General features: G+C 43.0%; 1 protein-coding gene across 1 annotated transcript; it reads left to right on the top strand.

Annotated features, from left to right (window-relative positions):
- Positions 1-1,426: 1,426 nt before the first annotated feature.
- On the top strand, positions 1,427-15,275 carry ATP5PO (ATP synthase peripheral stalk subunit OSCP). Its single transcript, XM_058186908.1, has 7 exons — positions 1,427-1,532; positions 9,072-9,122; positions 11,590-11,700; positions 12,730-12,859; positions 13,045-13,157; positions 13,944-14,030; positions 15,083-15,275. The coding sequence occupies exons 1-7, from the start codon at positions 1,500-1,502 to the stop codon at positions 15,194-15,196; spliced, it is 639 nt and encodes a 212-aa protein (XP_058042891.1). The 5' UTR covers positions 1,427-1,499; the 3' UTR covers positions 15,197-15,275.
- The last annotated feature ends 1,216 nt before the right edge of the window (positions 15,276-16,491 follow it).

Below are 16,491 nucleotides of genomic sequence, written 5' to 3'. Positions count from 1 at the left end.
TCGACATGACCTGTGTTTAACACACAAAATCATTTATTGCAATATCCTTCCTATAAAAGACTACTTCAGCTTCAATCTCAATATTACAAGAGCAAAAAATAGATTCAAGCTAAATGTCAACCGCTTCAAACTTGATTGCAGAAAATATGACTTCTGTAACAGAGTTGTTAATGCCTGGAACTCATTACCTGACTCCATAGTCTCTACTCAAAATCCCAAAATCTTCAACCAAAAACTGTCTACTATTGACCTCACCCCATTCCTAAGAGGGCTATAAGGGGCGTGCATAAGAGCACAAGTGCCTACCGTTCCTGTCCTATTGTTCCCTTCATCATATCAAATTGATACAGTTGATGCATATTTTTTTACATATATGTATATATTTTCTTCAAAATATGTTGTTTCATCTATGACAATTGTTTGTGTATACTGTTATGACAAAAAGAAATAAATAAAAAAAAAGAGATAATGCAGGCTGTCCTAATCCGGACACCTATGGATATCTTGGAATGGCATTCTGAGTGTTCCTAGCCAATGGGCCTAGATTGGTAAGATGCAATACAAATGTAACTGGCTACTAGCATTTAGGAAATGCTAACTTTCATTTCTACTATTTCTGCTCTTGTGTATTTTTGAGGGTGAGTGCATCTTCCTTGGTTGTATGAATCATGGTTGTTAAATTTGGGGCTTAATGTATTATGCAAATCCAGCCAGTGTGATTATTTGTTAATTTATGGGTCCATTGATATTGGACCACTTCAGTCAACCGTGGTTAACTATGTGTTCAATGAAACATCAGTAATGGCATGTGAGCATATTTGTTTTTCTACTAGCCCTCATTCAAATCACTGATCAATTGCTCTTGCATAAGTACATCTATGAATATAGCTGATGTTGATAATTATGTAAAACAGGAAAGGTACAAATACAGAAAATAGGACAATAAAAATACTGGTTTTATACAATAGCCATCTTTCCATTTATTTATTTATTTTGTCACACAATATATATAAGCGTAAGCATGAAATACACAGTGTATATATATAAGCGTAAGCATGAAATAACTATATAATATATAAGCATATATATATAAGTATGAGTATGTAATAACTATATTAATTGGATATAACGAAAGAAAATAATAGGACAGGAACGGTAGGCACTCTTGTGCTCTTATGCACGCCCCTTAATAGGCAAGAGGTTTTGTGCATACTACGATCGGTCCGCAGAAGCCTAACCCATGGTTTTTCTACACTTTCAAAACAACGCAAACGCCTTTGCTTTCCCTGCCCCGACTCCCCCTTAAGACTTCCTTTGTCCCCTGGAACTACGAGAGAGCTCCCCTCCCTCGGTATGTAACGTTCGCCTCTCTCTGTGCGCTGAGCAATGAGGCGCTCCGCAGAAACTACGACTCCCAGAAAGGCGCAGTTGTGCGTCAGTCTCCTCGCGCGCTTCCTGTGTGAGAAGCCGAGAAGGGCCGGTTTGACCTAGAGGAGAAGATGGCGGCCTCGGTGGCAGGTTTGGGTCTGAAGGTGAGCGGTAACGTTTCGCGGATTTAAAAACACACACACACACGCACACAAAAAGGGGGGGTGGGTGTCCTGTGTTTATGGTCTTCCCGTTATCAGAACGTTTCTCCCGTTCCTGTGAGAGTTCGGGGAAGGAAAGCTCACATCTTAAGGATCAAGCAGGATTCCGAAGATACGGAGCTTGCTTAAAAAAATGAGGACTCTGATTGATACGAAGGTGCAAAGGGGATGCTTTGAGCGAGCGGTCTCCATTTTCGCTGCCGGATTTGTTGCAAAATCCTCCTCCTGGAATTTAAGAACCGCCGCAGGCCGGAGCAGTTTCTTCAATCAACAGCAAACCCCCCCCCCCCAAAAAAAGCTAACCTCGTTTTTGCCCACCGTTGTGCGAACTCACCTTCTGGTTTGATGGTGGTCCAGTATGACTCGTGAACCCCGTCTCCCCGTGGGCGCTCGGCGAAAGTCCTTGTGGCCCTATCTGGGAATGTTTGTTTGTTTATTAAATTTATATGCTGTTTGTTAAGTTCGGGAAGTAACGAGGCTGGAGACCAGGGTAGTGACAACAGCTCTTTAATATAGGGTGAACCCAGCAACAGGCTGGGGCAAAAACCTCTCCTTTTATACAGTTCTGCTGGAGGCTTCGTCCAATCAGCAACGTGCTGATTTCCCGCTCAAATATTTAAAGGCACAACTGTTAATACATAACACTCCTCCCCTCCCAGAAAACACTTGGTCTTATTTACATATTTATTCACATGTTATTTTTCGACGTAGTCACGCAAATAACCTGGGCGTCTCCTAGTTCTTTCTGACCTGCGCGGTTCAGTTCTGGGTGGTGTTTTGAGCTGGTCGGAGGGGCTGTTTTCTCCTCCCAGCTCTTTCTCTAGGCCATCGGGCTCTGGATTATTGGCCGACTCTTTTTCTTGGCCATCCGGCCTTGGATTAATTTTGGAATTTTCCTTGCTGTTTCCCTCGGGGACCTGATGGCGTCGCTGGAACTCTGGGACCTCAGCTAAGTCTTGCGCCTCCCCCGGGTCATTGTCGGCTGTGGATTCAAAGTGGTATTGGTCATTACCTGTCTCTGTTGGTTTGGTTTGGCCAGTTATTCGCTTCCTTAACTGATCTATGTGGCGCCGCCACATTCGGTTGTCTGGTAGCTCTACCACGTACGATTTTGGCCCTGTTACCTTTGTTACCTGTCCGGCGACCCAACTCGGGCCGTCCCCATAGTTTCGGGCCCACACCCGGTCGCCTATGCTCATTTCCCTTGTTTTTTCTAGCTCCCCCTTGTAACCCTCGGGTGTGTACTGGGGGTTCAAACGGTCAAGTGGGCACCGGAGTTTTCGTCCCATTAGCAATTCGGCTGGGCTTTTCCCAGTGGCTGTGCTTGGGGTTCTGTGCTGGACGGCTAGGAAAAAGTCTATTTTTGTTTGCCAGTCACCTGGCTTGAGCCTGGACAATGCCTCCTTAGCGCTCCGGACGGAACGCTCTGCAAGGCCATTCGACGCAGGGTGGAAAGGTGCAGAGAGGGCATGTCGGATGCCTTCCTCTGCCAGGTACTCTTCAAACTGGGCTGCCGTGAATTGGGGCCCATTGTCGGACACCAGAGTGTCCGGCAACCCGTGAGTTGCGAAAAGCTGGCGAGGGTTGCGATTACTGCTCGGCTGTGGTGGACTTCATAAGTATGATCTCTAACCATTTGGAAAATGCGCCCACCACCACTAGGAACGTTTGGCCGTGAAAGGGGCCAGCAAAGTCAATGTGGATTCTTGACCAAGGCCCTTGGGGCTTTTCCCATTCTCTGACTGGGGCTGTTGGGGGTAGCGGTCTGGACTCTTGGCAAGCTTGGCATTTCCCTACCCTCTCAGCAATCTCTGCGTCCATGAGTGGCCACCATACATAGCTTCTAGCTAACCCTTCATCCTTACGATGCCTGGGTGACCTCGTGGAGGAGGTCCAATACCTTGCCCCTTAACTTAACAGGAATTATTACACGATCACCCCATAACAGGCACCCCCCTTGAGCCGAGAGCTCATCACGTTTCTTAACAAATTCTTTGAACCGTTCGCCCGGCGCAGCGGGCCACCCTCTCTGTACCCAACCGAGTACAGTCCTTAACACAATGTCCCGGTATGATGCCCGAGCCACTTCCTTTGATGTGACTGGGCCAGAGTCCAACGAGTCAATAAGGAGGATGGGTGTCCCCGGAGTGGGGTCTTCGGTCGCCCCTGGCAGTGGGCATCGGCTCAATGCGTCTGCATGCCCCACTTCTTTCCCCGGTCGATGCTGCAGCTTGTATGAGTAAGCGGCTAAAAATATAGTCCATCGAGTCAAGCGTGGCGAAAGTGCCACAGGCGTTGGCCGGTCGCCAGCCAGTAATCCCAGTAACGGTCTGTGGTCAGTCACGATTTCAAAATTCCGCCCAAAGACATACTCATGGAATTTTTGACCCCTGATACAATGGCTAATGCTTCTTTGTCTAATTGGCTGTAGTTCCTCTCTGGGGAGGACATCGTTCTAGAGTAGAACGCTATAGGGGCTTCTGTGCCGTTTGGAAGTCTATGGCTGAGTACAGCCCCCACCCCATAAGGGGACGCATCGCAAACCAGCACTAGGGGTAGTGAGTCGTGATATTGGATGAGCAGGCTATCACTTGAGAGCAGGTTCTTTACTGCTTCAAAAGCCCTATTTTCTGACTTTCCCCAAGACCAAACAGTATTTTTCCTAAGAGCCTATGCAGCGGTTCCAAGAACGGTTGCTTTGTTTTTTAAAAAAACCGCGTAAAAATTAACCAATCCCAGGAATGCCTGCAGCTCTGCTTTGTTTTTGGGCGCTGGAGCCTTCCTAATTGCCTTAACTTTGCTCTCAGTAGGGTGAATTCCTTTCTTGTCTATCCTGTAGCCCAAGAAATCGACCGATTCGACCCCTATCTGACATTTATTTGTCTTGACTTTTAATCCGGCTGTCCGGAAAATGCTCAAGACCTTTCTTAACCGCTCCCCCAATTCCTCCATGTTTTCCCCTGAAATTAGGACATCATCGAAGTAGGGAACTACCCCTGGGAGCCCTTGCAGTAGTCGTTCCATCAGGTTTTGGAACAGCCCTGGTGCCACACTAACCCCAAATTGCAATCGGGTGCACTTGAATGCCCCCCTGTGCGTCACAATCGTTTGGGCTTCGCTGTGCGGGCGTCTACTGGCAGTTGTTGGTAGGCTTGGGCCAAGTCTAACTTTGCAAAGACTTGCCCTTGCCCCAAAGAGTGCAATAAATGTTGCACCACGGAACCGGTACGCTTTTCTGTAAGGCTTTGTTAAGCGCCGCCTTGTAGTCAGCGCAAATTCTAATTGACCCGTCCGATTTGATGGGGTGACGATTGGCGTCTCCCACTTTGCGTGATCGACTGGCACCAAAACCCCTGATTTATGAGCTTGTCCAGCTCCTTATCAATTTTGGTTTTAGGGCAAAGGACTCTCCTCGCCTTAAGCCTAATGGGGCTACCTGGGGTCTAAGTTGAAGGAAATAGGGGTCCCTTGTACTTGCCCAGGCAGTCCTTGAAGACATCTTGAACTCGTTAAAGAGAATGTCTTTCAAATTGCAGTCACTTCTGTAGATGCCAGTCACTCCCATGCCCAGGGCACGAAACCAGTCTAGTCCCAACAGACTGGGCAGAGTTCCTTCGACGATCGTGATGGGCAGGGTCTTTTGTGAGGGCCGTACTCGACTCGGACGGAGGTGGTCCTCGAACAGGGATGCGATTCCCTGGTAGTCGTGCACTCGTAGCCGCTGTGCTTGCAGATGGCGCCGCGACGGACGGCAGCGACTTCGCCAAAGTGTCCCAGGACATGATGGTGATCGCTGATCCCGTGTCCACTTCAAGCCTGCACCGTACTCCCTCGATCTTGGGCTTTGTGAAAATCTTCTTTCCACTTTGGTTGAGGCGCGCCTATAATGACAGTCGTTTGGTTAGACTTCGCCTTTCTTGTTTGAACCAATCGCGGGCCGCCTTTCCGGTTCCGCTTTGATTGGTCGATTTGAATTTTCGGCGGAAGGTTGGGCCGCTCTGCAAACCTGAGCTAAGTGTCCTTTCTTCCCACACCGCCGGCATGTTGCGTCTTTAAACCTGCAGCGTTGGCGCTGATGTTGCCCTCCGCAGCTTCCGTGACTCGCCACGGTCCTCAGTGTCGCGTTTCTCGGTCCGGCAGACCCTTCCTCATCCTCGCCTCACCTTCGGATTCGGACTGAATCTCCTCCTGGTGTACTGGCGTTGGCTTTGCGCCGCCTTGGATTGAAGAGGCTTTGCAGAGACTCTGCTGCTTTAGTAGACATTTCGTGTGCTCTGGCCTCGCCCAGAGCGGTGGCTAGTGTCAGGGTGCTCCTGGCTAGCAGTCGTCGCCGTGGGCGGATGTCCTTGACCCCTCGGATGAGTTGCTCGAGTAGCACTTCGCCTAAGTCTCGGTATCCGCAGTCCTTGGACGCCTTCTTAAAGCGGCCATGTAGTCACCGATGGACTCGCCTCCATCTGTCTACGTTCTCCGAATTCAAACCGCTGCACGATTTGGACGGCGCCGGTGCGAAATGGTTCTTCAGCAAAGTCTCCAGAGTCGGCCCCGATACCGATTGTATCGGCGTTGGCTCTGCCAGGGCTTCCGCAATCTCGATTACCTCCGGCCCGCAATGGCTTAGGAAGTAAGCCCGCTTGCGGTTATCAGGATCCTGTAGTTCGTTGGCTTCTAGAAAGCTTTCAAACGGGTCATATATGTTCCCCATTTCTCCTTGCCGGGTTGTACGGTGCGGGTGGCGTGTTTGCCATTTCCGCTTTCTGCCCTGAGTTTGCTGGGTTCGGGACTAGCGTGCTTCAGCTCGGTTCTGGTTCTCCTTAGCCTCGAGATCCCATCCTCGTCGCCAATGTTAAGTTCGGGAAGTAACGAGGCTGGAGACCAGGGTAGTGACAACAGCTCTTTAATATAGGGTGAACCCAGCAACAGGCTGGGGCAAAAACCTCTCCTTTTATACAGTTCTGCTGGAGGCTTCGTCCAATCAGCAACGTGCTGATTTCCCGCTCAAATATTTAAAGGCACAACTGTTAATACATAACACTGTTAATCTATAGTGACCAGATTTTAACATTGGTAAAGTGGGACACCATTGATGGGGGGGGGGGGCGCAGGGCGCGCGGGGGTGGTGGTTCCTAAATTTTTAGTACCGGTTCTGTGGGTGTGGCTTATTTTGGGGTGTGGCTTGGTGGTCATGTGACTGGGTGGGCGTGGCTAGCTGCTCATGTGACCGGGTGGCCCTGGCTAAGGCATAGAAACTACTCAGAGGGCTAAAAAAAGTAATTTCTGACAGGTTCTCACACTTATGACCAGTCCTCACACTTATGACCGGTCATCATTTATCCCTGTTGCAGCATTTTTAATAACCATGTCACTCATGTCACAACTGTGGTGCTTCATGTGACCGGGTGGGCATGTCCAGGTGGTCATGTGACATAGCTTCTTTGCCCTAATGGCTGTTTGCTGCGATGTTCTTATGTGTGAAAAAACAGCCATGTCACTTTTTCGGTGCCATGCTTGTTAAACCAATTACCAGAACAAATCCATTCTCCCTCCCTCTTTCTCTCCATTTCTCTCTTTCCCTCCTTAATCTCTTTCTCCCTCCCTCTCTTTCTCTCAATCTTTCTCTCCTTAATCTCTCTTTCTCCCTCCTTCTCTTTCTCCCCTTTCTCTCCTTCATCTTTCTCCCCTTTCTCTCCTTAATCTCTTTCTCTCCTTCATTTTTCTCTCCATCTTTCTCTCCTCAATCTCTCTTTCTCCCTCCCTCTCTTTCTCTCCTTCATCTTTCTCCCCCTTTCTCTCCTTCATCATTTTCTGCCCCCCTCTTTTTCTCCATCATTACTCTTTCTCCAGATGGGTTAGGGTAGGCTGGCGCTGCGTGGGTGGGAGGTGGCCGCAGGACAGTCCTGCTGGATAGACAGCAGGCCGAGGCGATTGACACACGCTTCGCAGCCCTGTCCAGGCACGGAGACCTTCCTCCTCCTGCGGGAACCGAGCGACACCCCCGGGCCTTCCCACGCACCCACCTTGCTATGAGGGCTCGGCTGCTCCCCGCTGTTGGGACGGGCTTGGCTTGAGGGAACTTTGTCCGCTGGCGCCAGGAAAGTCTAATGGGGCCCGGGCAGAGCAGGAACATGCCTCCGTCTCCCTAGCAACGCCCAATTGCCACCGTGCCCCATCTGCACAACCAATGGCAAAGCTCTCTTTTTGAGAGGAGGCCAGAGGGAGCCAATCGTGGTGCAGCACGGGAAGCCGTGGCTGGGAATCCTGGGAGTTGAAGTCCACGTGTCTTAAAAGTTGTTGCCTCCGCAGGAAAAAGCGGGGCTTTTTTAAAAAAAGCGGGACACGGGACAAATTTGCCAAAAGCGGGACATCTGGTCAGCTTATGTTAATCTCCCTGAGAGGGCGACTCTGGGCGGCTTACTGAATAGAAAAAGATAAAAAGAAAAGCAATTAAAATTTCAAAACTATGCAAAAAAAAAAAAGCCCAAAAAAACACCCCAGAATCAAGGAGATGGACAACACAGGGAGGGTAATCCCACCCAGAAGTAAAGATGATAATCAGATCGCGATGTCTCCTGCATGCACATCCTCTCCATCTTGCCAGAATTCAGCTGAAGCCTGAAACCTGTTTATGCTCTGTCACATTTTGTGAGATGGGCAGTTGAATCAATTTGCTAAAGAAATAAAATGCCAGGAACGCGATAAGTAAATGCTTCTTTCTTCCAGAAAGGAAAAGCAGCATGGTAAATTGCTTGGGTTGAAAGAAATTCCCAAAATAGAATAGAAAAACTAGTTGCATATGCATAGATTCACAGAGTTGGGGACCCTTCTGGCTTTTGAGTATCTCCCCCCAAAACACACACACACACACACACACACACACAGTGCAGGAATCCAAGATTGCTACCCGCCCTCTCTGAAAACATCTAGTGAAGGGAAACTCACAATGTGATTGCACTGTTGAAATGCTGTTGATTGAAAATTATGTACCATCAAGACATTGTCTGGCAACCATATAGATAGAGTAGCATAGATCCTTTTCCAGAGTCTTGGTTGGACACAATTTGCAAATCATCACTGAAATGTCTACAGCCCTAGAAGTAGCATTCCACAAGACTATACAATACTGAACGACATTGAGAAGTAATCAAATCAATTATTATGTTAATTGTTCATATTAAGAATGTATTGTATTTGCTGAATTAATAGGATGCTGTTGTAATGTTGAAAGTATGCCTTGTTCAGCCGTTGGTCGCTGAACTAATTCCTATGGATACTTCGTTAAAAAGCTACATTTTGTATGTCTGGAAGATGCATTAGGTTCAAATCTATAGAATTAAGTTTTGCAAACTGACCTATCTCAATTGTAAATTAAATTTTTTATTACTGTGATTGTAAATTAAATTTTTTATTACTGTGATTTTTTTTTACTCAGTTGATGTAATAGCTTTCTTTTTTTAAAAAAAATTAATAGTTTTCTTCTTATAGGTGCGGCACTTCAGTACCTCTGTGATTAGGCCAGCATCCAAGTTAGTACAGGTAATCTTAAGTTTAACATAAAGTATTGCTAAATTTAGCAACGTATTGCTAAACCATAACTTTAATAGGTTTTTTTTTTACTCTAAGGGAATAAACATGTCATTATTGAATAATTGTTGTAATTTAAATTGTGAAAAGATAGCATTTAGCACCTTTCACTTATGAAGTGCACTTTAATTATATTCTTTGGTCATGTACTATGAATTGTAAACACATTTTCTCAAACAGGTGCATTGGGTTCAATCTTATTTTATTCTCAAAATTTACATTTAATATGAAATATAAGGGACGCGGTGGCTCAGGGGCTAGGATGTTGAACTTGTTGATCGAAAGGTCGGCAGCTCGGCGGTTCGAATCCCTAGTGCTGCCGTGTAACGGGGTGAGCTCTCGTTACTTGTCCCAGCTTCTGCCAACCTAGCAGTTTCGAAAGCACATAAAAATGCAAACAGAAAAAATAGGGACCACCTTTGGTGGGAAGGTAACAGCGTTCCGTGCGCCTTTGGCGTTGAGTCATGCCGGCCACATGACCACGGAGACGTCCTCGGACAGCGCTGGCTCTTCGGCTTTGAAACGGAGATGAGCACCGCCCCCTAGAGTCGGCAACGACTAGCACGTATGTGTGAGGGGAACCTTTACCTTTACCTTATGAAATTCAAGAAAGAAAAGAAGCAGAATGTTTTCGTGAAATGAGAGGAAAAAAGAGAACCAAGAATAAAGTTGGTAGGAGAGGAAAAATAGGTGTTTGTTAAAGAGGTGGGGAAAGAACTATATAAGTGGACAAGGAAATATGAGAAAGCAAGAACAAAAGCCCATTGACGTCCAGAGATACATGAGATATTTTTTAATAACAGGACTAAAACCTTCACATCCCATCAATTTTAGTGAATTGGTTGTAGTGTGTTTAGGTGACTGTTATAAATTGTCCAAGATCACATCATTATAATATTACAGGTAGTCCTTGAGTTAAAACAATGATTGAGTTCAGAATCTTGGCAATTGAGTGAAGTGGTTGTTAAGCAAGATTTCACATGACTGCTTCGCTCAACAACCATAATTCTGGCACTCCAGGTTGCAGTTGTTAAGTGATTCCATGAGTTGTTAAGTGGATGGGATAGCAGATAAGGTATTCACGGTGCCTTGATGGGAGAAGACCTTGGGAGACTCCACTCAGAAGCTGAAAATTTTCCCTGCCAAAATCCAAGCAGTAATTTCCAGCCCCTGAGCAAAGACACTCATGCATGGCCTGTGCTGGGCCTCCAAAGTCCTCCCTCACCCAGCCTGAAGTACCCCTCATTCCTTACTTTATTGCACTGCTTCGCCACACACTGCTTGGGTTTCAACTTCCTCTTGTCTCTTATGGGCTGGTTGAAAGAGCTGCCTGCCAAAGGATGTGAACTCCCTTCTGCACAGAAGGGAACCCATTTGGGTGGGTGTGGAAACAGCTCAGATTACCAGGATCTGAGCTCCATTTTTGCGCCCCCGCAAGATGTTAACTTTCCTCTACATGCAGGAGTGAATTTCTTCATTGGGGTGCAGGAACAGCTCAAATCATTAGTATCTGAATTACATTTCTGCATCCCTCAGGAGGATATAATCTCTCTTTGCATGCAGAAGGGTACTCCTTTGTTGAGGTACAGAAATGGATGACAGATCACCAGGATCCGAGTTCCATTTGTGCACCCCACAGGAGGATGTCAACTTTCGACACACAGAAGAGAACTCCTTTGACGAGGCACAGGAATGGAACTCAGATCTTCAGAATCTGAACTCCATTTCTCAACCCCACTGAAGGAATTCAACTCCCCTCAGCAGGAAACTCTTTCATCCAGCCCAGTGGTGGGTTTCAAATTTTTTTACTACCGGTTCTGTGGGTGTGGTATGGCTTGGTGGGCATGGCAGGGGAAGGATATTGTAAAATCTCCATTCCCATCCCACTCCAGGGGAAGGATACTGCAAAATCCCCATTCCCTCCCGATCAGCTGGGACTCGAGAGGCAGAGAATAGATAGGGACGGGCAATCAGAGGTAGTATTTACTGGTTCTCCAAACTACTCAAAATTTCCGCTATTGGTTCTCCAGAACTGGTCAGAACCTGCTGAAACCCATCTCTGATCCAGCCCCCAGAGATGAGAGGAAGTCCTCTTGGCAGGCAGTAGCAACTTAAAATCTTTCTTCGTGGCTTCTCACCTGACTTTCTAGGGAAGTCAGCAGAGAAAATTGCAAATGGCAATCATACAATTGCGGGGTGCTTGTCAACCTATCATAAGTGTGAACAGGTTGCCAAGCACCCAGATTGCAATCACATGACTGTGTGGGAGGGTGACATTTTACGACAGCTAGAAATGCTTCAAGTCTGTAAAGCACCCTTTCCAAGGCTGTTGTAACATCAAATGGTGGTTAAACAGCTAGTCCCAAGTCAAGGACTCCATGTACCGATATGTTTTAATGTGTTGCTTTTTTCCCTGTAGCCCCCAATTCAAATATATGGGTTAGAAGGCCGATATGCCACTGCACTCTACTCTGCTGCTTCTAAGCAGAAGAAATTGGATCAAGTAGAAAAAGAACTGACTCGTGTGTTGGTAATAACATTTTGTATTGCAACTCTTTTGGTGCCTATTTGTGCTCATGAGTATTTGAGGAAGGTCTTTTTTTGATTTCCATGTTAGGCAAAAAATGAATCCTCTCCCATTTTATTATAGAACTACAAAATTTACTTTTAAAGTATTTTTATAGGAAATATTAAGAATACGTATTTAATTGTTCTAGTTCAAGTAGAAATTCCTTAATTACAATAGAGAATATCAAAACTAAAATAAAAATAAAGAAGAGTAATTAACATGCAAAAATAGATATTATTTTGTCTTTTATTCTGAGAGCCACCTAGAACTGCTGGGAGTTGGATGGAGACTTAAGTGAATATATGAATATTCAGCATTTGAACTGGATTGGTAGTACAGGTTTCTTATAAAAAACAGAGAAATAAGTTCTCTTCAAGGGGTTTTTTGGGGGGAGAGGGATCTGGGGTCGCTGATAATGTATAGGACTGTTTTCTGTGTAAGTTCGTGACAAGACCTTTTTATGCCCAGATATTGTTGTTAAAATAAAATGACCTTTGTAACCACACACAATAGCTTAGAGGTTTTTTCTACACTGAAAGCAGAAAAATCAAAGAACCTTGAAATACATGTAAAAAGTAACTTTTTCTTTAACAAATGAAATCTTCCATTATTTAGTTTTCTTACAAGTTGTAAAAGTAAAGCAATGTATTCTATTCATTTATTTTAAACAGTTGGTTTATTATGGATTTTAAATGTCTTTAAAAACTTTTGGAATGAAATTTGTGCTCCAAATAACCTGCAGCATTTATAAAGTTGTACAGATTTAAGTTAGAATCTGAAATACATTTACTAAAATGGGAAGTGATGAGAACTGTTTTTGAGTAACTATAAATAAGATTAATCAGAAGATGAATAGTATTGTGAATGTGGTAGTATCATTAAACAATATAAAACCATGGAGCATACTTTGATAAATTGAACTACTATGTCATGAGTTAACTGGCTAGAAATATTATTTTGATCAAGATCTATTTTTTGTTACAATTTAAGGCAGTAATGAAGGAGCCTAAATTATCCGGCATTGTCGTGAATCCTTATGTAAAGGCCAAAGTAAAACAACAAGTTGTGAATGATCTTTTACTTAAAGAGAAGCTGTCTCCTCTCACTATCAATTTTGTCAGTAAGTACATGTATACTGTTCATAGTAAATTGGACCAAACTCTACAAATGAGATTTGAATAAATATGTAAAATACTTCAGAATGAAAAAGCTTTCCTTTGTAATTTGTCAATGTGTTTGCACTTCTAATACAGTTTGGATGTCCTTAAGTACTATTAGTAATTTCGTATATTTCTGTTTTTCAAGAAACCCTTGCTGAAAACAGTCGGTTGCCTTACACTTCAGGTGTAATTTCTGCATTTGGTAAGATGATGAGTGCACATCGTGGAGAGATATTGTGCTCTGTAACTACTGCTCAGGTAAGAAAATAGACTAAAATTACTTGTATTATCTATTTTTAATAGTTATACCGTAGATAAGTCACTGGTAATTAGATATTGAGGATGGAGGAAATCACATGGCTACACACAATGAAAATAAGTAATTCCTCATAAAAGGAATTCCATCTGATATGGTCCAGGAAGCAACCTTTTTCATTATAGCATCTGCCCTATGGAATATCACCCCGTATAGTTAGATTGGTCTTCAAGCTTGTTGGCCTTTAGAAATTCCCTGAAGACAAGGTTGTGCCATCAGGCCTGGGGATTGCACGGACATTGTGAGCCTGCAAGGTGACTGTATTGTCTGTGAGCTGTGGTTGGCACAATGCCATGCTTTTACATTTTTGGTTTATTGGTTTAAATGTGATTTAAGCAAGTTTAGGATTTGGGGTATTTTAACTTATGAGTCACTTGTTTCTAAAATTAGGTGTGGTATGGCATGGCATGGCATGATACTGTATAGTATAGCGTAATGTATCACAGTAAAGTAAGAAGCTATGTATTATGTTTGCCAGTGTCTTACGCATCTTAAAATATTTTTCTGAAAAAAAGAAATCAACATGTCACTTGGGCATTATTGAATGGAGAATTTCAGTTAAGAGTAAAAGCAATGAAATGTTTTTAACTAATCATTCTGCATGCTGTGCATAACTATCCTTTCTATTGCTAAGTAAAGAGATACCATACATTTACCTTACTTATATGTTTAGAATTGAATGATATCTGTCAATTTTTCAACTTTTTTCTTTTTTCTTAATATTTTAGACCTTAGATGAGACCAATCTTACTGAATTGAAAACAACTTTGAATGGTTTTCTAGCCAAAGGAGAAACTCTAAAATTGGAAATTAAGGTATTGATGCAAGTTACATAAATGTTCTTAAAGCAAAACCCTTTCCTTTTAATCTAAAAGTAAGATGAGAAAGTGGGCTAACTCTGTTATCCTCATTAGTAATCCTTTATCTGTCCTTGAAACCTTTTCCATGTTTTGATTTTCCAAATCTAACTATTGTAAGTTGATTAATAGATGATTGAGTCTTACCCTAGGTTATAAGAACAAACTACTTTTACAAGTGGCAAAAAAAAATCACATTTGTAGCCAGCCTTAAATTAACAGTAGAATTAATTACCAATTCTTTGGCCTACTAATGTTGACATTTCCTTAGATGTTGGACTTCTTAAACTTTCAAACTTAAGTGTCTTCCAGATGTGTGGAGATCAGCTTCCAGAATTCCCAAACTTGGGGAAAGTTGCTTTAAGACCTTGTTCACAGAATAATAACTAGAAATAACATTTATGTCATTCACTATCAAATACATTTACTAACCATTTTAATCCTCCTCTCTTGCATGGTCAAGTTATTTTTATTATTTATTTACAAGAGTTATATGTTGTTCCAATCACCACCAACTTTGAGCAGTTTATCATATCCCATTCTATAAAATAAAGTTAATAATTATATAGCCAGAGTTCTGGAAAAGCTGATCTTAATGATCCTGCAAAGCTTAGTAAGATTGGCACCATATTAAATTTCTGGGACAATGTTGTTCTGAAGAACCACCAACAGTTGAAAAGGCCCATATTCAAGGTCCCTGAAGGGATAGTCCTCACCTGAGGGGACAGAAAGGAATTAATTCTTGATTTCTTTGATCAGTTAGAGATAATTGGAAGAAAGCAGTTCCAAAGAAATATCTTTGGCAGATAAACAGACAGACTCTGAGACTGCTAAAAACCACCAACATTCAATCAAGTTGTTTTTATAGATTTCAAAGAACTGTCAAGATTGTTTGACATCTCTATTCTGTCATAAATTTGATTGTAATGATTTCTTAAATATGACTTCAAGTACAGCAAGACTATACTGTGGTTGTAGCCTATCTAATTAAGAATCGTTTTTTTTTCTAGTCCGATCCATCAATCGTGGGTGGAATGATTATCAGCATTGGAGACAAGTACATTGACATGTCTACAAAGACCAAAATTCAAAAACTGAGCAGGATCATGAAAGAAGTTGTATAATGTCCATCCAGTTATGAATGTTCATCAAAAACTTGTAAGGACTATAATGAGAACAATAAAAATGTTTATCCTTAAAATAGTTGATTGTATTTATAGTACTTTTCTATTAGATTTGGTAGTACATTGATAGTGATGAATATATAAGTCTTTGTCCTGTTTAAGATGCACACCATTGTAGCTGCTATTTAAAAAAAACCAATTCTTTCTTCAAAAGTGTGCTTCTGGGAACCACCAATTGTGAAACTGGAAATGTGGTTAGTACTACTGGTTTTGCATTCTTATGCTATCATCTGATGGTGAAGAGCCTACCCTCCCAAAACATCTTGTCTCTCTTTTGGATCATATTTGTATTTGATAGACCGGAATCCTAACAGATTAATGTTTTGGGTTGTCTTTGTTTTTTGCTGCCTCTTTGCTTTTTTGCTCTTTGTTCTTTCCTATTAATGCAAAACTTTGCTACCTTGTTTTGTTTTGTTTTTTGCTCTTTCCTATTAAGGCAAAACTAGCCATTAATTCTAGAGATTGTTCCGTGCATCTTGCATTGAAAGCCATAATCTTCTAAACAATACTTGAAAACAAATATCACTGAATTCCAATTTCAAGTGGATACTGTATATAATGGAAGATTAAAATCCAGTTGGATCATTGTAAATTCCTCAATGACCACATAATGCCCGACAAGATGTGAGGCTAGAATCTCACATTAAATGTCATATATTTGTCAGGAATAACTACAAGTCTAGGCATAGATCAAGGAGGAGGAATTCTTTGGGGATTCAGAATTGCATTTTATATTAACTAGATTTCATTATTGTAGATTTGAGGTTAGAATAAAAAGGGATCAATCTTATATTAAATGGCTCAATTAAATCAAGACGAGGACTTAGATATTTGGCAGGGTGTTTTTTTTCTCCCTACTCAAACAGTTTTCAGCACATGCTGAAAGTATTGCTTTTGAGATCAGCTGATATCAGCAAGATGCTGACAGCAATTAGTTGGTCAAAGAAATCAGGTACATAGTTGCAGTGGCATATTCAACCTTAACAGTAGGCTTCAGTAATGCAAAAGGTAGGTGAGCATTGGCCAGGAATGATGGGAGACAGCTCTATTTAGTCATTCTGAATAATGTACAGTGTATCTTAGTACTCTTAGTGCTTCAAAACTCAACAAATTTGGTATTCTACGCATTTGATGTTAAAATGTTCCAGTACTTGGCCTTTGTTTAGGACTTAACGTGCTGCTATAAGAGGAGGAGGATGCTGTGGGGAACAGACAGGAAGCCAACCAGGCTTGGA

This window comes from Ahaetulla prasina, chromosome 5 (assembly GCF_028640845.1).
Source record: "Ahaetulla prasina isolate Xishuangbanna chromosome 5, ASM2864084v1, whole genome shotgun sequence".
NCBI lineage: Eukaryota > Metazoa > Chordata > Lepidosauria > Squamata > Colubridae > Ahaetulla > Ahaetulla prasina.
Note: the sequence above shows the minus strand (reverse complement) of the source record. Positions and strands in the feature narration are given on the sequence as shown.

What these genes read in the sequence shown, in the direction of transcription:
- ATP5PO (XM_058186908.1), top strand. Translation starts at nt 1,500, where the DNA reads ATGGCGGCCTCGGTGGCAGGTTTGGGTCTGAAG. An exon ending in TGGCAGGTTTGGGTCTGAAG is followed by an intron (nt 1,533 to 9,071) that starts GTGAGCGGTAAC and finishes TTCTTCTTATAG; the next exon opens with GTGCGGCACTTCAGTACCTC. An exon ending in CTCTAAAATTGGAAATTAAG is followed by an intron (nt 14,031 to 15,082) that starts GTATTGATGCAA and finishes TTTTTTTTCTAG; the next exon opens with TCCGATCCATCAATCGTGGG.